At 45.8% G+C, this 20,064-nt stretch overlaps 3 protein-coding genes across 6 annotated transcripts; 1 reads left to right on the top strand and 2 right to left on the bottom strand.

Moving 5' to 3' along the window:
* Positions 1–666: 666 nt before the first annotated feature.
* On the bottom strand, positions 667–7,706 carry LOC105479041 (peroxisomal biogenesis factor 11 beta). 3 transcript variants are annotated; one of them, XM_011736838.2, is made up of 4 exons: positions 7,593–7,706; positions 6,663–6,778; positions 5,780–5,981; positions 667–1,861 (listed from the first exon to the last, which is right to left on the bottom strand). In XM_011736838.2, exons 1-4 carry the CDS (start codon positions 7,646–7,648, stop codon positions 1,456–1,458), a joined length of 780 nt encoding a protein of 259 aa, XP_011735140.1. In that variant the 5' UTR covers positions 7,649–7,706; the 3' UTR covers positions 667–1,455. The 3 variants fall into 3 exon arrangements, with proteins under 3 accessions (XP_011735140.1, XP_011735141.1, XP_070926183.1); XM_011736839.2 differs by having other exon boundaries at positions 7,597–7,682; XM_071070082.1 differs by lacking the exon at positions 7,593–7,706 and adding an exon at positions 7,389–7,490.
* Positions 7,707–7,937: 231 nt separating this feature from the next.
* On the top strand, positions 7,938–14,632 carry GNRHR2 (gonadotropin releasing hormone receptor 2). Its single transcript, XM_011736840.3, has 3 exons — positions 7,938–8,867; positions 12,425–12,635; positions 13,081–14,632. The coding sequence occupies exons 1-3, from the start codon at positions 8,358–8,360 to the stop codon at positions 13,497–13,499; spliced, it is 1,140 nt and encodes a 379-aa protein (XP_011735142.2). The 5' UTR covers positions 7,938–8,357; the 3' UTR covers positions 13,500–14,632.
* LOC105479043 (RNA binding motif protein 8A) lies at positions 13,977–15,765 on the bottom strand. Of its 2 annotated transcripts, none has more exons than XM_011736842.3 (6): positions 15,608–15,765; positions 15,265–15,324; positions 15,056–15,133; positions 14,729–14,865; positions 14,293–14,429; positions 13,977–14,183 (listed from the first exon to the last, which is right to left on the bottom strand). In XM_011736842.3, the coding sequence occupies exons 1-6, from the start codon at positions 15,672–15,674 to the stop codon at positions 14,138–14,140; spliced, it is 525 nt and encodes a 174-aa protein (XP_011735144.1). In that variant the 5' UTR covers positions 15,675–15,765; the 3' UTR covers positions 13,977–14,137. The 2 variants fall into 2 exon arrangements, with proteins under 2 accessions (XP_011735144.1, XP_011735145.1); XM_011736843.3 differs by having other exon boundaries at positions 15,056–15,130.
* Positions 15,766–20,064: the final 4,299 nt, after the last annotated feature.

Genomic DNA, 20,064 nt, shown 5'->3' with positions numbered 1-20,064 from the left:
ACTACAGGCACATGCCACCATGCCTGGCTAATTTTTGTATTTTTAGTAGAGGCAGGGTTTCACCATGTTGGCCAGGCTGGTTTTGAACTCCTGACCTTAAGTGATCCACCTGCCTTGGCCTCCCAAAGTGCTGGGATTACCGGCGTGAGCCACCACACCTGGCCAATAGATTCTTTTTACTTCCTAACCTTATTTATCTCAACCTGGAATATGGAAAATGAAAGAGCTGACAGCAGTGGTATCATTTTCTCTACCCACCCAGGGGAGTCCCAACATGTGAAGATACAGCTCCAAATCCTTACCAGCCCCACACCACTGAGTTCTGTTCTTGGCTCTTAGCCTATGCTGTCATATGGCATTCTACTTCTTAGAGGGATTATATATCAGCTGGTATGAGATGTGTTTTGTGGAGCCAGGACAATAACTTTAGTATTAGACCACCCCTCTGCCACCCCAACTCCTCAGCTAGGTTATAAACTTCTTAAAGTTGGGAGTATGGAGCTTCTTAGATTTCTGGATGCCCACTAAGTATTTTGCTTGACATACTGTAGGTGCTCAATAAAAATAATGTGGGTGACATTAGTGGCTAATCCCAAGAAAAACCCAAACCACAGTGACAGGAATAGGGGCCTCAAATGACCAAAAAATGAGGGACCAGACTAAATGTTGATGAGCAAACTGAACTTTAATTTGCTTACCTGAAAGGCTTGCTCTTCATTATTGGCATAGGCCACAGCTATTTACACAGAATCATTGTACAAGATTTACAGCAAGATGCTACACTAGGGAACAGACTAGGGAATAAAGCTCTGAAATCAAAGTGTAAGCAGAAATCTGAAGGTATGTGTACAAGGAAGGATAAGGGCCAAATCATGAGCGAGGCTGGTGAGGTAGACATGAGGGAGGAAGAGGAAACATCCAACCACTTGTGGTGCAGAGATATGAGGGAAGAGTCCACTGGCACATAGTATTAAAAATTATGTTTGGAGTTTCAAGGAGGAAAAATCTGCCATAAGCCACCTCTGTGAGAAAAAAGAAGGCAGTTAGAACCTTACAGACCAAACCTTATACCTCCCCTACCAAAAAGTAATTCTGCTGATTAAATCCCTGGATAGAAGAATGAGAAGGTTAAAAAAAGAAAGACAGAGAGAGATGCATAGACACAGAACCTTAAATAGACTTAACAGACAGAAAGTAAATACATTCAAGAGAGACACAGACAAAGACAGAGGAAAAGAACAGAAGCTCAGGCACATCTAGAAATTAGAGACATCCTATTAACTTCACGAGTCACCTTTCCTTACCTCATCTTCCCCAAAGCTCTTCCTCCACCCCTAAATCTCTGAATTTCTAACTTTAACCAAAGAGTAGAATTCGAATGAGGCTGGTACATGGGGGACGATCTAAGATTCCATCTCACCAATTCAGGTCCCCTCCTTATCCTGTACCAGAAGGTCAGGGCTTGAGTCGTAGCCAGGGATAGATTAGGGTGAGAATAGACAGGATGGAGGACACAAGGCCACAAAGCCCCACAATCCCAGGGCCACAGCGCCAGAGGCCTAGTTTGTCCAGTGGAATGAAGAGATCACAGGCATTTCTGACCACATCTAGCAGAAGTGGGGGATGACCTCTAAGGACTCGAGCCAGGAGCAGGACTTGCAGCCGAAGTTTCAGAGCCAACTGGGGCAGACCTCCTCCTGGAGTCCCTGGTCCCCCAAGTCCCCCAGTTTCACTTCCTCCGGGGACTCCTCCTCCAGAACCTTTCAGTCGCCGGCTACAAGCTGAAGACTCTTGCTCCATCAGTAGGCGAATCTCATAAGCATCACGGCTCAAATTCATGATGAGGGAAAACAAATAGTACCTGATACACAGAGCAAAAGGGTCAGTAAGGGCATGGATACCTACTTAACATATCCAACATCACATTTTCACATTTTCTTTTCCTGTAGCACAAAGAGATTACACATTAGATCATCAGAAGTAAAGTGAATGCTATTACCCCTATCAGAAATGTCCTCCCTTGAGGACACTATGCTAAGCAAAATAAGCCAGACACAGAAAGACAAATACTGCATAATCTCACTTATAGGTGGAAGCTAAAATAAGGCCGGGCGTGGTGGCTCATGCCTGTAATCCCAGCACTTTGGGAGGCCGATGCAGGTGGATTACCTGAGGTCGGGAGTTTGAGACCAGCCTGGTCAACATGGCAAAACCCGGTCCCTAATAAAAATACAAAAATTGGCCAGGTGTGGTGGCCAGCGCCTGTAATCCCAGTTACTCGGGAGGCTGAGGCATGAGAATTGCTTGAACCCAGGAAGCAGAGATTACAGTGAGCCAAGATCTCACCACTGCACTTCAGCCTGGGCAACAAAGAAAGATTCTGTATCGAAAAAAAAAGGGCTAACTCATAGAGGCACAGAATAGAATGGGGGCTGCCAGGGGTTGGGGAGTGGGGGAAATGGGAAGATATTGGTCAAAGTGTACAAGTTTCAGTTATGCAAGATGAATAAGTTCTGGAGATCTAATGTACAACATTGTGACCATAGTTAACAATACTGTATTGTATACTTGAAATTTGCCAGGAGGGTAGATCTTAAGTGTTCTTACCATAAAAGAAAAAAGGTAATTATGTGAGGTGATGGATATGTTAATTAGCTTGACTGTGGTGATCACGTCATAACATACATGTACAAACATCGAGCTATAACTCCTTAAATATATATAATTTATATTTGTCAATTATGTCCCAATAAAAATGAAGAAACAAAGTCCTCCCACCATTCTATAACTAGTACATGTTTATGTGCACCTTAAGATCCTGTTTTAAACTTCATGAGCATCATGAAATCTTCCAAGGTCAACCTCAAACTTCATTTTCCACTTGGCAACACACACACACACACACTCACACACACACACACTCTCTCTACTTGACCTATAACAAGGCAAACTTGTTTTGAAAGAACAAATTTCAGTTGTTTCAGAGACTCAGACATATTAAAGGTGATCTAAATCCAATCCCTATTTCTTTAAAAAAAAAAAAAAAGTGGCCCAGAGGTTTAAGTAATTGCCAAATGTGTTAAATTATAAATTTCTTTAGTAAAAAAATCCATGTTTTTTATTTGCAATCCAATCTGACAATGGTGGTCTGTACTCAATAACTTCATCTACCTTCAAAGTATATCCTGAATCCAACCACATCTCTCTATCACACCCCACCGCCATACTCTAAGCCACTAACATCTCTTATCTGGACTTCTGCTTTAGTGTTTTAACTGGTCTCACTGTGGCCATTCTTGCCCCACCCCCAACAATCTATTTTCATATAGTAGCTAGCATAAACATAAATCACATCATTACTTCCCTTCTTAAAACGCTCCATGGTTGGCCAGGCGCGGTGGCTCATGCCTATAATTCCAGCACTTTGGGAGGCCGAGGCAGGCGGACCATGAGGTCAGGAGTTCCAGACCAGCCTGACCAACGTGGTGAAACCCTGTCTCTACCAAAAATACAAACATTAGCCGGGCATGGTGGCACGTGCCTGTAATCCCAGCTACTCAGGAGGCTGAGGCAGGAGAATTGCTTGAACGTGGGAGGTGGAGGTTGCAGTGAGCTGAGATTGCACCATTGCACTCCAGCCTGGGCAACAGAACAAGACTCCATCTCAAAAAAAAAAAAAAAGAAAAACAAATAAACAAACAAACAAAAAAACACAGCTCGTCATGGTTTTCTTCCTATCACATTCATAATAAAATATAAATACCTTAGAGAGGCTTACAGGACTCAGCATCTGGTCCCTACCCCTCTAACTTTACCTTGTATCATTCTTTCCCTCAATCATTATGCTCTAACCATGTTGGTTTCTTTATACATTTTAATTTCATCATGCTTGTTCTTGCCTTAGGACCTTTGCACTACCTATTCCCTCTACCTGGAATATTCTCCCTCCAAAATCCTCACATAGCTAGTTCTTTCTTGCTTTTCAGGTATGAGCTTAAATATCACCTCTTCGGAGAGGCCTTCCCTTATCCCTAAATCTAAAGCACTGAATTAGTTACTCTCTACTCCATAACCCTGTTTTAATTTCCTGCATAACACTTGCCAGTATGATATTTTAATTTATTGTTTATTTATGTTTATCTCATCCCATTACAAGGTAAGTTCCAGAGGAGCAGAGGCCTTGTTTGTCTTTAACCACTGTACCCCTGTATGTAGACTGATGCCTACGGTAAGAGCTCAGTAAGTATCTGTTGGATGAAATGAATAAATATAACATATAGACTCCTTTAGGGAGTTGCTTTTCCATACTGCTCCAGCCATGCCTCTGCTCCCACCCCTCATACATCATAAGCCATGTTATAGTTGTAAATCACTGAGAAAGATGAAGGGAAAAGCAAGGTTAATATAACGAAAAAGTACAATCATAGGAAAACAAAAAACAAATACAGATAGTATGTTAGGGAATTTTACTCCCACATCGTATTTCTCTCTACCTTCATTGTCAGCTACCTCCTTTGTCCAAGCCAAGGTCATCTCTTGCTCATATTAGGGCATCTCCTCCTCTCTTGTCCCATTGCAATCAATTTTCTTTTCTTTCTTTTTTTTTTTTTTTTTTGAGATGGAGTCTTGCTTTTGTCACCTAGGCTGGAGTGCAATAGCACGATCACAGCTCACTGCAACCTCTGCCTCCCGGGTCCAAGCAAGTCTCCTGCATCAGCCTCCCGAGTAGCTGGGATTACAGCTGCCCGCCGCCACATCTGGGTAATTTTTGTAATTTTAGTACAGACGGGGTTTTGCCATGTTGGCCAGGCTGGTCTTGAACTCCTGACCTCGTGATCCCCCAACCTCGGCTTCCCAAAGTGCTGGGATTACAGGTGTGAGCCATTGCGCCTGGCCTGCAATCCATTTTCAACATCTCAGAAAGAGATGTCCTTTAAACACAATTTGAATCTTGTCATTTCCCTGCTCAGAATCCTTCAATAATGTTCCATTGTAGGATAAAATAAAACAAGCATTAACTAAAAGGCCCTGTATGAAAGGTCTGGTGCCTGTCTACCTCTCAAATTTGAACTGATGGACTCAATACTGTCAGTCACACTGGCTTTCTATTTCTCTAATTTCCTGAAGTCTTAGTTCAAAGCCTTACTTAGAATGTGCTATTTTCTCTGTTTGGAAATGTCTTTTCTGCTACTGTTGGCTTTGTCTAACTCCTCCTACTCAGACATCAGGTCTGAACTAAAATATTGCTTTCTCAAAGAGTTTTTTCCCGATTTTTCAATCTAAATTAGCTCACCTTGTGATATTCTTTCATAATACCGCATACTTTCCCACAAATATATATGAGAAGTTATTCATTGTAGTATCTAACTCCCCCACTAAACTGGAAGTTTCATGGGAGCAGGCACATAGGCACATTACCTGTTTAGCTCTTTGCTTTATCCCCTGCCCCACAGTAAGCATCTAATAAATATTTTTGGAATGAATGAGTAAGCAGGTAGTGAGGGGGAATAACCTGTGGTATAGAAGCACAATTAAAGTGATATAATATCTTACCTTGCACAATATTAGTCATTCATTATGGAAGATCATCTGTCTTCCATCTCCCCCCATTTGATATTCTCCAATAGTTTAAGATCTAACTGAAGACTGGAAGCCAAGTGACTGATCAAGACTTAAGTGGAAAGATCCTAAGAGATCTTTCCCTCATATAAGACAAGCTATGCAATATACAGACTACAAAAAAAAAAAAAAAGTCTTGAAGGAGAAAAGGATATCAAACCTGAATGAACGCTGGGCCCACTTCTCCTGATCCACACGGGGAGCCAGTCCAGACTTTCCAGCCCACAGGACATTGTCACAGGCAAAGTACAAGGCTCGATTGAGGTGACTAACAGTGATGCAGAATCTCAGGACAACATCTGATAGGTGAACAGCTCTTTTGGCTGACTCAAGGGCATCTGCTGAGTTACCCAGGCGTAGAACTTGTGGAGATTAGAAAGGGAAAGCAAGGATTTGTAAGTAGAGAGGCAGATAGCAAGAAACAGAAACAGAGAAAGCAAGAAGGCAAAAGTTGAGCAATAATAATAAGCAATTTTTTTGAAGCGCAGAAACAGGCTGGACGCGGTGGCTCAAGCCTGTAATTTCAGCACTTTGGGAGGCCGAGGTGGCTGCATCACCTGAGGTCAGGAGTTTGAGACCAGCCTGGCCAACATGGTGAAACCCCATTTCCACTAAAAATACAAAAATTAGCCTGGCATGGTGGTGGGCACCTGTAGTCCCAGCTGCTCAGGAGGCTGAGACAGGAGAATTGCCTGAACCTGGAGGCAGACGTTGCAGTGAGCCGAGATTGGGCCACTGCACTCCAACCTGGACGAGAGACTCTGTCTCAAAAAAAATAAAAGATAAAGAGCAGAAACACTTCATTTTTCAATTTCAAATTTAATTTTTGTGCCAGTTTAGTTTTCTCAAACTTGCCCCATTCTCTCCAGTCCTAATTACTTCCGTACCCCTGCTCTCTTATCTCAACTTGACACATGCAGAGGGTAAGTGCAGAGCCAAATGAGAAAGAACAGGCAGAGAGGGTACAGGAAGGAGGGACCAAGGAAGGAGAGCTGGGGATGGAGGAAGGGTTGGGGGATAAAAGGAAAGACAGAGTTACTTACGCTTTCTTCCAAGGCTCAGGTGGCCCTCCAGCTGTCGAATCTGTTTCTGTAACTCAGGACTGGCTCCATGCCTTTGCAGCGCATGGCCAAGAAGAGAGCAAGCATACTGGGCGGCCCTAGAGGAGAGGGCAGGCAAGGTAAGGTGGAGACCTCCCTTACCTTCCGCTCAAAATTATCCTCCAAAAGGCACAGACTTCCCCCTTTCCCAGTTTGAGACCACTCCCCTTCCTCCTCCATGCCCATATCTCACCATTTCTCCAGGTCAGAGGAAGGAAAAGGCATAAGGAGAAAAAAGAGTCTAGAAAGGGGTGGGGAGCACTATTGAATGCTGAGCAAATAAGAGATTTGACAATGATGAGGCCTGAAGGGGCCAGTGCAGGCCGCAGGGGTCCATCACAAGCACATCAGCGTGAGCATGTATGTGATCGATGAGGGGAGGCAGACAGTTGGAGGGCATTTTATTCCTCAGAATAGGTGAACTAAGAGATTTCAAGGCCCTCTAGCTGAATGGAGACCAAACGCCAGGACGGACGCAGAGGAGTTCCCGAATGACAGCACGGTGTGGGGACATGGAAACTGGGAGTGCCTCCTCAGCTCTGGGGGCAGAGTACAGGGCTATCCACCGTGGGGTGAATGCTCCTCATTCCATCACCGCTCAGTGAGAACACTGTCGGTCTTATGTGGACACAGCAACCCTGAGTGGCCTCCCCGCTGACCCACTCATGCCTCAGTTTCCCCATCTCTTCCGCGAGCGGAAAGGAATCATCTCCTCAACAGCGGCTCAAATCTGCACCTCACGGTCCGTTCGGGCCCCCGTAGCCAGAGTTGACCCTTCTTGACCCCCCTATAGCCTGAACTGACTTCGCCTCACTAGAGTCTTCCTTTGCCCATCCCTCCCCCGCCCCACCCCCATTCCTATTCGGGTCGCACCTACATAGCCGCTCCCGGGCTTGGCTCTGAGCACTGAAGCGGACCCAGGCGTCCATGACAGCGGTAGCCCAGGCTCCGCGGCCCCGCTCCCGCCCCACTTCCCGCCCCTAGTCACGCCTCCTGCGCGACCCAACGGTGCCTCGCGAGGGACAAACAATATCAGAAAAGAAAGCGAGTGGAGCTGGCCCTCCAAGCGGAATTTCAGGACGCGAAACGCGTGTCTTTTGAGCCTACATCTGCGTATTATTGTGTGTGTCTCTGTCCGAGGGTCTCCTTATCAGACGATCACCACTCCCTAGCACGCCTCCAGCGGCACATTCTTCTTTAAATATTCAGGACCAAGGGCGGGGCCTGCAGGGGTCGGGGCGGGGCGAGAAAGCGCCGCAGTGAACTCCACGCCTTGGAGGCCGGAATAGGTGTGCGCCCGGCAGAACATCCCAAATACACATGCACTCAGGCTCCGACTGAATCCAGGGCTGTAAGGGCTAAAGAGGTCTAGGGCAGTAGAGACCGGAAGCCCAGGCTGGTCTTTCCAAGGAAAAAAGGAGCGTGACTGATACCAGATCTTCGTTCCCTGCAGAACCTTGACAGTTGGACAAGTGACCTCCTCCAGAACAGACGGAGAGTCTCCAGAAGCAGAGGCTTTAGTGAACGAAATTCGCAAAAATCAGCTCCAGATCCTGAAAAGGTGGGCGAAGAATCAATGGCCAAAGCTAAGCGCTTCATACCCACACTGCCTCCTCCTCAGTTTCTCTCCAGGCCACCATGTCTGCAGGCAACGGCACCCCTTGGGGGTCAGCAGCGGGGGAGGAGGCCTGGGCTGCATCGGGAGTGGCGGTGGAGGGCTCAGAGCTGCCCACCTTCTCGGCAGCAGCCAAGGTCCGAGTGGGAGTGACCATTGTGCTGTTTGTTTCTTCGGCTGGAGGGAACCTGGCCGTCCTGTGGTCAGTGACACGGCCGCAACCCAGCCAGCTCCGCCCCTCTCCGGTCAGGACACTCTTCGCCCATTTAGCAGCTGCCGACTTACTAGTCACTTTTGTGGTTATGCCCCTAGATGCCACCTGGAATATCACTGTTCAATGGCTGGCCGGGGACATCGCATGTCGGACACTCATGTTCCTGAAACTAATGGCCATGTATTCTGCAGCTTTCCTGCCTGTGGTCATTGGACTGGACCGCCAGGCAGCAGTACTCAACCCGCTTGGATCCCGTTCAGGTGTAAGGAAACTTCTGGGGGCAGCCTGGGGACTTAGTTTCCTGCTTGCCTTGCCCCAGGTGAGTGACCTAGGACTCAGGACCGGGCAGGACAGGGATTGGGTCTCTAGCATGAGTTAAAGGGTGCGCTCGGGGGCCATTAGCCATTAATTCTCGGGGAGTAAGCCCCTGCCTTCTTTTTTTTTTTTTTTTTTTTTTTTTTTTTTTTTTGCCGGCTCACTGCAACCTCCGCCTCCCCGGTTCAAGCAAGTCTTCTGCCTCAGCCTCCCGAGAAGCTACAGGCGCCCGCTACCACGCCCGGCTAATTTTTGTATTTTTAGTAGAGGCGAGGTTTCACCATGTTGGCCAGGTGATCTCCATCTCCTGACCTCGTGATCCGCCCGCCTCAGCCTCCGAAAGTGCTGAGATTACAGGCGTGAGGCACCCTGCCCGGCTACCTCTGCTCTCTTCTGTAAGATTATTTGCATGTTAATTTACATCTGTTAAGAGCCTGCCTTTTATAAGCAGTATCCTCTATTTGTGCCTCTTCCATTAGATCTGTTTTACTACACTTGGCTTCTGCATCTTTGCATCCTCCCAATCTCACCTCCTTCAGATTGGGGCAGGGAAGAAAAACAGAAAAACATACATGGGGGTCTATGAAGAGAGTGAAGTCAGTGGTTTGGGTAAAACTTTGTGGTACACTCATTTATCCATTCAAAAGTAATATGCATCTCCAGGGCCACTCAAATTTTGCTAAGGATAGGGCAGCAAAATTCTGCCTTCAGGAAATGTATTGACTAGCGCAGGAAACAAAGAAATTAGGCACTTACAATATAGTGTATTCAAAAGTGTTATGCTAAAGGAGCTAAAGAAGACAATGGGGGTGGGGAGCAGAGAGGGGTGTCTGACACAGCTGTGCAGTCAGGAACAGCTTTCCAGATGTTAACGTTTGATTCTTCACAGATAGGTGTTAGACCAATTAAAATAGGAGAAATACTAGGGAAGATGGAGGATAGAGGATCTCAATGCCAATGCTGCTAAAGCTGAGGACTAGTTAATGGTGAGTAATGAGCTGAGAGGGGAAGAGCCAGCCAGATCACAAATAATAAAATTGTACTTTATCCTGAGTGCAGTGGAGAGACACTAAAGTAAAGAGAGTGACATAACCAAATTTGTGTTTTTTACTGACTTTATTGTTGAATGAGCGTTAAAATTGGAAAGAGGCGAGCATCTGAACCTGAGTACTAGGTTAATCAAATCTCAAAGCAAATCCAATACTGAAAAGGAACTAGAAATCTAGGTGGGGAAAAAAGCTAAATACAAAGCAATTCCTTCAAGGCAAACACCACTATCACTATCATGGGGTTGGGGGGCAGGATAGAGCAGCATCTCCGAGACTGTAGGATTAGAATTATGTCTAGAAGGAGGCCAAGAAGGGTCTAGGATTTGTTTCTGGAATGATAATATATTATACTGATTTAAGATTTGATCCTTACTTACATCCTCAATTATTAGAAATATAACTACTAGAAGTTAGTCTGACTATACTCCTAAGAACAAAGAAAGGCCTGGTGGCTCAAGCCTGTAATCCCAGCATTTTGGAAGGCCAAGGCGGGTGGATCACTTAAGGTCAGGAGTTCAAGACCAACCTGGCCAACATGATGAAACCCCATCTTTACTAAAAATACAAAAATTAGCCCGGTGTAGTGGTGAGCACCTGTAATCTCAACTATTCAGGAGGCTGAGGCACGAGAATTTCTTGAACCTGGGAGGTGGAGGCTGCAGTGAGCCAAGACTGCACTGCACTCTGGCGTGGGCGACAGAGCCAGACTCTGTCGGGGGGGATAAAAAGAGAAAAATAATACTTCTAATATGTTGCAAACAAGACCTTTACCAATCCAAGTGTTAAAAAGAAGCCTGTTGCTACAGTGCCATTTACAATTAGGTTTGTTTACATAAAGCAAATTTTACATGTGGACTGGGAATTAGAAGACTTTTTGTTTCAGTTTGCCTGTTTTACTCTGTTTTTTTTCTGAGTCTCGGGCTCTACTGCTAACTAGCTATATGATTTTGGCTAAGGCACTTGAAATCCATGGGCCACAAGATGATGCAATGGGAAATGAATTTCATCCTTTCTTATAGCCTGACAATCTGACAATATTTGCAATCTCTATTTGTTTCAATGGCAAACTGATTGTGACACGCATGATACTTGTGCAAAAGGTGAAATTTTTTGGTTCCAAATTAGTATCCTTGTGGGTAAATTCTGCCTTGCCCATATGCTGTAATTGTAGTTAAAATATTAGTGTTAATAAAATAAAAAATTTAATGTCACGTTAGTGTGGTAAGGGCTTAGGAGTCCTTAGGGGTACTATTGGGGTGGTTAGAAATTACTTATTTTTGTAGGCTTTGACTTTTTTTTTTTTTTTTGGAGAGAGTCTCGCTCTGTCACCCAGGCTGGAGTACAATGGCACAATCTCAGCTCACTGCAAGCTCCGCCTCGTGGGTTCACGCCATTCTCCTGCCTCAGCCTCCTGGAGTTCCCCAGCAGCTAGGACGACAGGCACCTGCCACCACGCCCGGCTAATTTTTTGTATCTTTAGTACAGACAGGGTTTCACTGTATTAGCCAGGATGGTCTCGATCTCCTGACCTCGTGATCAGCCCACCTCAGCCTCCCAAAGTGCTGGGATTACAGGCATGAGCCACCGCGCCCAGCCAGCTTTGACTATTTTTATACTCCTCACGATTCTCACGTACTTCTTAGGCATAGCACAAAAACAAAAACAAATTATAAATATATGAATGCAAGAGATGGGAAGAGGAAAGAACATTTTCCAACTAGCTCAGAGTAGCCTGATCGTAACTCCAAACAGTTCTCAAAATTCTGTCTTATGCTGAAACTATTCATCTTTCCTAAATGTCCCTCATGTCTGCTAAAATCACTGTCCCAAATGCCTTGTATCTAGGAATCTGATACCTACTGAGCTTACCTTTTATCAAATTAATAGTGACAATCTGCATTACTGGAACCCAGGCACTTTAACCTTGTAGTTCTAAACGGAACTAGTTTTTACTGATTCAGTTGGAAAACCCAGCAATTTAACAAAAAGGGGGAGGGGCAGCCCAACAGCATTTGGAAAATGTTAAATTTTATTATTTAACATTCTTTACCATTATAGTTACTGCACATAAGACTATTACTACTAAAGGTCACTTCAGAGTCACTGCAAAATGGCCTGGAATTTTGGCAGCACCTATTTTACACAGTTTTTCTTTTTCCACAAAATAACAGACATACCAGGAAAATCATTTCAGCTAAAAATATGAGTGAGGTGGTAGAAATATCATCCCTTATAAAGCGCAGTGTTAGAATAGTACTTGAGAAGGTGGGATTGTTTTAAGTTCCAAGATTTAACAAACTCACTGCTCAGCATCATATTCAAGCCTAAAAGGAAGGCAGGATTTTCAAGACATATTTCCAACCTCTTTAACATGGCACCATGGATGAACTGTTTTCAGCACTGTGCTGCTTCACTTGGAATTAAGGATGAATTGGGAGGAGACAGTATGACATAGGTGGGTAGGCTGGGTGGTGAGGGGAACCAGTTCTAATAGTCCTGAACTCCACTCCAGCTGTTCCTGTTCCATACTGTCCACCGAGCTGGCCCAGTCCCTTTCACTCAGTGTGTCACCAAAGGCAGCTTCAAGGCTCGATGGCAAGAGACCACCTATAACCTCTTCACCTTCCGCTGCCTCTTTCTGCTGCCACTGACTGCCATGGCCATCTACTATAGCCACATTGTCCTCAGTGTGTCCAGCCCTCAGACAAGGAAGGGGAGCCATGGTGAGACTCCAATTCCCAGGCCTTAATCCTTAACCCTAGACCTGTTGCCTCTAGCATCATTTATCCACCTACCTAATAGCTATCTACCAGTCACTCAACTGTGGTGAGATCCTAACCATGTCTAGCACCTGATGCTAATTTTGTTGAATCCTTTCAATTATAAACAGCTGAGTTAGCTGGACAAGGACTAGGGAGGCAATCAGTATTATTTATTCTTGAACACCATCAAGTCTTAAAGTAGACTGGGTGGCTTCACATTTCTATCATAATCCCTGGGGGTAAGAGATCATATAGTCCTAGGATGGGAAGGGGAAAAGGGTTTGCAGCATTCTCCTCCTTGTAGGAGGCAAGCTCTGTGTCACTAGCTATGCCCCTCCATCAGTTCACCCTACACTCAGTTCAGAAGCTTAGACTCTGAATTACAGTATATTTTCTAAATTCCTAGCCCCTGCTGCTGAATTTGCCCTCTGCCGCTCCTTTGACAATTGTCCCCGTGTTCGTCTCCGGGCCCTGAGACTGGCCCTGCTTATCTTGCTGACCTTCATCCTCTGCTGGACACCTTATTACCTACTGGGTCTGTGGTACTGGTTCTCCCCCACCATGCTAACTGAAGTCCCTCCCAGCCTGAGCCACATCCTTTTCCTTTTTGGCCTCCTCAATGCTCCTTTGGATCCTCTCCTCTATGGGGCCTTCACCCTTGGCTGCCAAAGAGGGCACCAAGAACTTAGTATAGACTCTTCTAACGAAGGGTCTGGGAGAATGCTCCAACAGGAGATTCATGCCCTTAGACAGCAGGAAGTACAAAAAACTGTGACATCAAGAAGTGCAGGAGAAACAAAAGACATTTCTATAACATCTATCTGATCCTAACAGAGTATATAGGAACAAAATAATAAGTCTTTAATACCATAAGATCTTAACATCTCACTTCTACTCCTGCTCTCCTAGTTCCCCCAAAAAAGAAATACTGACCAGTGTCTACTTTAAACCCTACCTGAAACTTGAGACTGTATCTAGTATAGAAATTCACATAACCAACCCAGGCAACACAGCAAGACCCCATCTCTACAAAAATATTAAAAATTTAGCCGGGCATGCTGGCATGTGCCTGTAATCCCAACTACTAGGGAGGGTGAGGCAGAAGGATGGCTTGAGCCCAGGAGTTTGAAGCTGCAGTGAGCTATCATCACGCAGCTGCACTCCAGCCTGGGGAACACAGCAAGACTCTATCTCAAAAAAAAAAGAAATAGAGTTCAGTCCCTAGAATTATCTTCACAATGATCCATACAGCCTTACTATGCTTTAGAACTTTCAATTTTATGATAGGAAAGTAATATTAAATGTAGAAAACAAAAATGGAACATTTATTCGCAACTCAAATAGTATGCATATAGGGTAAGAGATTAAATATAAACACAGCAAGTTCCACCCCAGTCCTATTTGTCCAAGGCTGCATGGTCAAATGGAATCTTGAAGAGAACACCTGGACAACAGAGGACCTGTCAGCGACGTCTCCGGTCTGGACTTCTGCTGCGTCTTCGGCCTCCTCTAGGGAAAAAGCAGCAGGGAGAAGAGTCCATCAGAGGGACATAATACTGCCTCCTCATTCTGTTTTGTTCATATTCCCTTCACCCAGTGTTTGCCCTCTTCATTTTACCTCCTCTTGCCTTTTGGTGGACCCCGAACAAAACACCAGTCAACGCTGATGGGCTGTCCCATCAAATCCTGGCCATTGAGTCCCTCCATAGCAGCCTGGGCCTCCTTGTATGTTTCATACTCAACTAGAGTATACCCCTGGGGAAAGTAAAAAGACAGATATGAAAACCCTCCTATTTCCCCAAGCATCACTGAGTACCTTTTTCCTCAAATCTAAACTCAGAAAAATCTATAAAATTTAAGCAATGAATGTACATCATATATCTCTGTATATATACAACATGTCTGTCTCTTTGGCGTGTCTGACAAAACATATCCATGTTTTAAATGTCATTTTATTTTAACTTTGCTCTTGGCCAACCACAGCAAACACAGAACTACCAATGCTGTCTAAGGGTTATGAAAGAAAGGAGGCAATAAAGTGTCACTTAGGATACCTTCAGATATCCTGTTCGCCTGTCGAGGTTGAGGTGAATGTTTTTAATTTCCCCATATTCTGCGAATTTGTCGTGTATGTCTTCTTCAGTGGCTTCCTCATGGACTCCAGTGACAAAAAGAATCCAGCCTTCAACAGCTGTTGGGGGACGGGGGGAAGTTGTATGAGTACATGAGAGAAACGCTTCAAGCAGGCTCACGGGAGTAGAGTGAGTGTGGACTCAGATTGTTTAAGCTATCTCTGAACCCACTCCTACTGCTTAACTATTTTATCGCTTTCTAACTACTACCACAGGCACGGATACCTCACAGGTTCCATTATTACTCACAGCGTTGTGGTCCGGGTTCATCGCCATCCTGCTCCACGCTGTCATAATCCTCACGCATCCGCGCTCGGGACCCCTCTTCTATAAGGGACACACACGAGATCACCGAAAACTCCCCCTTTCTCCCATTGTTCCTATGAGTTGGGTGGGGACTCCAAAACCCGGGGCTCCTGCCCTACTAGGCCACTCTACCCCATTCTCCCCACACTCACCGGAGCCAAAGCCGCGACCCTTCCGTTTCTTCGCTTTTTCTTTCAGTTTGTGAATGCTCTCTGGAGCCCCAGAAGATAAAAGAGTAAGTAACCATGACAGTCATTTGTAACGATCGTTTCTTTCCCAAGACACTGTCTGCAAGCCGACCCAAACCGCCTCCAGTCTCAGTGCCTTCCCGGTCACGCCCTCCCTTCTCCCAAAGGGGGCGGAATCTCTAATCCATCCAAGACCCGGTTCCCCGATTCCCATCCTCACGACCCGGGAGAAAAGAGAGTAAATTTTCCTATTATAGCCTTCTCTCACACCTTCCCCGCTACGCCCGGCCGCCTCCACTGTCCTCACCGTCCCCATCCTCATCCATGGCGAAATCTTCGCCCCCGGCCTCGTGAAGATCTAGCACGTCCGCCATCTCGCCTTCGATCGAGATCTCGTCTGTGCCGCTCAGACACTAGGTACCTCGGGAAACTGTCGCAGAGGGGAAAGGTCGCCAGTCAAGCTGACCAATCAAAGGCTAACTCTAAATCCCTCCCTCTGCACGGTAAAAATACGCAAATTGGGGCGGGCCTAGTTCGGAAAGATGCCGGAAGTGTTTCTGTGGCCATCTTGAGCAGGTCGCGAGCTAAATGCTGCCATGTTGGGAGGTGCAGACTACAGGGGTCAGTGGATTCCTCTTAACCGCGGCAGCTGCTGAGAGATACTGTACTATTAACAGTGAGGCCCGGCGTAATTTCCTTATTAGAGGGCTTCTTTATGTCTCTTCATCCCAAACTGGGAAATGGTCACTGAAGACACCTTTTTCTATCAAAAATCCCAGGCCTGTACCCTGTTCCGAGGCAAGGTGATGTATGATAGGAACGTCTTTAAAAAATAGTTTGATCAGCAATACGGGCATAAAGAGCTGCTTCTGGAACGTACTGCAGCACCTAATTTCTCTTCAGGAAACTAACAGACCTGGTTGCAATATGATTGGTGAGACCGATATCAATTTTTGTTTTTTTTAAGATAAAACTCCCTGCCTGTAATCCCAGCTACTCGGGAGGCTGAGGCAGGAGAATCGCTTGAACCCGAGACGGAGGTTGATTATGTGGGCGTGGTGGAGGGCGCCTGTAATCCCAGCTACTCGGGAGGCTGAGGCCAGAGAATCACTTGAACCTGGGAGATGGAGGTTGCAGCGAGCCGAGATCTTGCCACTGCACTCCAGTCTGGGGGACAAGAGCGAGAATCCGTCTCAAAAAAAAAAAAAAAAAGTGAAAAAGAGTAAAACGAAAAATAAAATTTCAAAGCGATTAGGAGACACTAATTTATTCTCCACGTAGGTAGTGTGATCATTTTAAAAATCAGTTGGTTACATGTCTACTAAAAACCCTTTTTGTTGTTTTGAGACGGAGTCTCGCTCTATCACCCAGGCTGAGTGCAGTGGTGGTCTCATTTCACTGCAACCTCCGCCTCCGGGGTTCGAGCGATTCTCCTGCCTCAGCCTCCTAAGTAGCTGGGACTACAGGCGCCCGCCCCCACACCCGGCTAATTTTTGTATTTTTAGTAGACATAGGATTTCACCATGTTGGCCAGGCTGCTCTTGAACTCCTGACCTCAGGTGATCCACCAGCCTCTGCCTCCCAGAGTGTTGGGATTACAGGCATGAGCCACGGTGCCCGGCCTAAAAACCCTTTTTGTTAGAGGGGTCTGGCTATACTACCCAGGCTGGCCCGAAACTCCTGGGCACAAGGGATCCTCTGGCCTCCCAAGCAGCTGGGACTACAGGCGTGTAACCCTGCACCTGGTTCTTTCTTTGGCTTTTTGCTGCACTTAAAATAAAATTTTTAACTCACATAGCCTGCTCTGTGTTTTCAACCTGTTCTACCACCATTCTTCTCCGTCACCCATGAAGCTCTCCTTGCACTTTCGCCCAATGGTGGTGTGCTCTTTCTCATCCCAGGGCTTTTGCAACTTGTTTGTTTGTTTGTTTTTGTTTTCAAGACGGGAGTCTCTGTCGCTCAGGCTGGAGTGCAGTGATGCGATCTTGGCTCACTGCAACCTCCGTCTCCCGGGTTCAAGTCTTCTCCTGCCTCAGCCTCCTGAGTAGCTGGGACTACAGGCGTGCGGCACCACACCTAGCTAATTTTTGTATTTTTAGTGGATATGGGGTTTCACCATGTTGGCCAGCCTGGTTTCTAACTCCTGACTTCCGATCATCCCCCCTTCTCAGCCTTCCAAAGTGCTTGGATTACAAGCATGAGCCACTGCTCCCCGCAGCTTTCTGTTCCTGGTGCTCTTCTCCTCTAGCTTTTCACATATTGGGTTCGAACTCATTTTTTTTTTTTCTTTGAGATGGAGTCTCGCTCTGTCACCTAGGCTGGAGTGCAGTGGCGCGATCTCGGCCCACTGCAGCCTCCACTTCCTGGGTTCAAGTGATTCTCCTGCCTCAGCCTCCCAAGTAGCTGGGACTTCAGGCACGTGCCACCACGCCCAGCTTTTTAAAATTTTTTTAGTAGAGACGGGGTTTCACCATATTGGCCAGGCTGATCTTGAACTCTTTACCTTGTGATCCACCCACCTCGGCCTCCCAAAGTGCTGGGATTACAGGCGTGAGTCACCGCGCCCAGCCGAGTTCGACCTCATTCTTAAGGTCTCAATAGTACTGTCACCCAAAGGGATCTTCTGTACCCTCCTATCTTTCACTGTGTATTTCCTTCACAGAACTTAAATCAGAATCTTTTTTTTTTTTTTTTTTTTTTTTTGAGACAGGGTCTCACTCTGTCAACCAGGCTGAGTGCAGTGGTGCAATTATGGCTCACAGCGGTCAATCTCCCAGGCCCAAGTGATTCTCCTGCCTCAGCCTCCTGAGCATCTGGGACTACAGGCACACGCCACTACATGCGGCTAATTTTTAAAAAATCTTTTGTAGAGGGCCGGGTGCGGTGGCTCAAGCCTGTAATCCCAGCACTTTGGGAGGCCGAGACGGGCGGATCACGAGGTCAGGAGATCGAGACCATCCTGGCTAACACGGTGAAACCCCGTCTCTATTAAGAAATACAAAAAACTAGCCGGGCGAGGTGGCGGGCGCCTGTAGTCCCAGCTACTCGGGAGGCTGAGGCCGGAGAATGGCGTAAACCCAGGAGGCGGAGCTTGCAGTGAGCTGAGATCCGGCCACTGCACTCCAGCCTGGGTGACAGAGCGAGACTCCGTCTCAAAAAAAAAAAAAAAAAAAAAAAAAAAAAATCTTTTGTAGAGACAGAGTCTTGCCATGTTACTTAGGCCAGTCAGAATCTTTAATTACCTTGTTTACTTTCTAACTTATTGTCTGTTTTTCCCATTAGAATGTAATCCTTATGGCAGAGATAGTTATTTACAACTAAAATCCCTAAAGTTCAGCCCAATGTCTGGCTCATGGTAGACATCTGATAGATACTTATTGAATGAATGAATATTAGAATGGCAGGATATTCTGTCTGCCTGATGCTATGTGACTGGAAAATAAAGCTGGAAATACAGTTTAGGGTCTGCTATGCTAAGGATTTTGGAATTGATGCTATAAGCAAGAAATTTACCTACTTCAAATATTTGAGTATTCATGGTTTTTAATATTTGCAGATAGTCCCCATACTAGTTTTTGCTTATTTTTCCTTAGACTGACTTTAAACATAAATGTATACTGAAAGGAAAATCAGTATTTTTCTACTACAAATTCAGATAAAAGCACAACTATTAAAAACTGTTTGCCCATCTATCATCTAAAATCATCTCAGGAACACATATAAAACTGGGAAATGGTAGGCCAGGCATGGTAGCTCACGCCTGTAATCCCAGCACTTTGGGAGGCCAAGGCGGGTGGATAGTTTGAGTTCAGGAGTTCAAGACCAGCCTGGGCAATATAGCAAGACCCATCTCTACAAAAAATTTAAAAAGAATTACTTGGGTGTGGTGGTGTGTGCCTATAGTCCTAGCTACTCTGGAGGTTGAGGTGGGAGGATTCCTTGAGCCTGGGAGGCGGGGTTGTAGTGAGCCAAAATCACACCACTGCATTCCAGCCTGCTTATTAGAGTGAGACTCTGTCTCAAAAAAAATTTTTTTTTTAACTCTGGGACATGCTGCTAAAGGTAAAGATAGTTCAGTGATGGCTTAAGCAAGGGAGTATCACAGTCATAAGTATTTTATAAAGAAATATGACAGTAGTGTGGAGGATGTTAAGAATGGAGGTGAAGACCAGCTAGGAAGCTATTATAGTGATCCAGTCTGGAGATGAGAAAGGACCAAACCTAAACTAAGGCAGTAAATATGGACAAAACATATTAGGAGGTAGGCCAGGCACAGTGGCTCACACCTGTAATCCCAGCACTTTGGGAGGCCGAGGTGGGCGGATCACCTGAGGTCAGGTGTTCGAGACCAGCCTGGCCAACATGGTGAAACCCCATCTCTACTAAAAATTTAAAAATTCGCCAGGTGTGGTAGTGGGTGCCTGTAATCCCAGCTACTTGGGAGGCTCAGGCAGGAGAATCTCTTGAACTCGAGAGGCAGAGGATGCAGTGAGCTGATACTGCACCATTGTACTGGGCGACAAGAGCAACACTCCGTCTCAAAAACAACTACTTATTAGGAGGTAGACTCAACAGTAGTGACTGATTAGATTATGGTAGAGAAGAGTTGAGGGCAGATCTAAGGTGTGTGGCTTAGGTAACAGCATAGATAATAATTCTAATAATAGATCAGCCAGGCGTGGTGGCTCACACCTGTAATCCCAGCACTTTGGGAGGCCGAGGCAGTCGGATCACCTGAGGTCAGGAGTTCGAGACCAGCCTGGC

Source organism: Macaca nemestrina, chromosome 1 (assembly GCF_043159975.1).
Source record: "Macaca nemestrina isolate mMacNem1 chromosome 1, mMacNem.hap1, whole genome shotgun sequence".
NCBI classification, from domain to species: Eukaryota; Metazoa; Chordata; class Mammalia; order Primates; family Cercopithecidae; genus Macaca; species Macaca nemestrina.
This window is presented reverse-complemented; position numbering and strand designations above follow the sequence as displayed.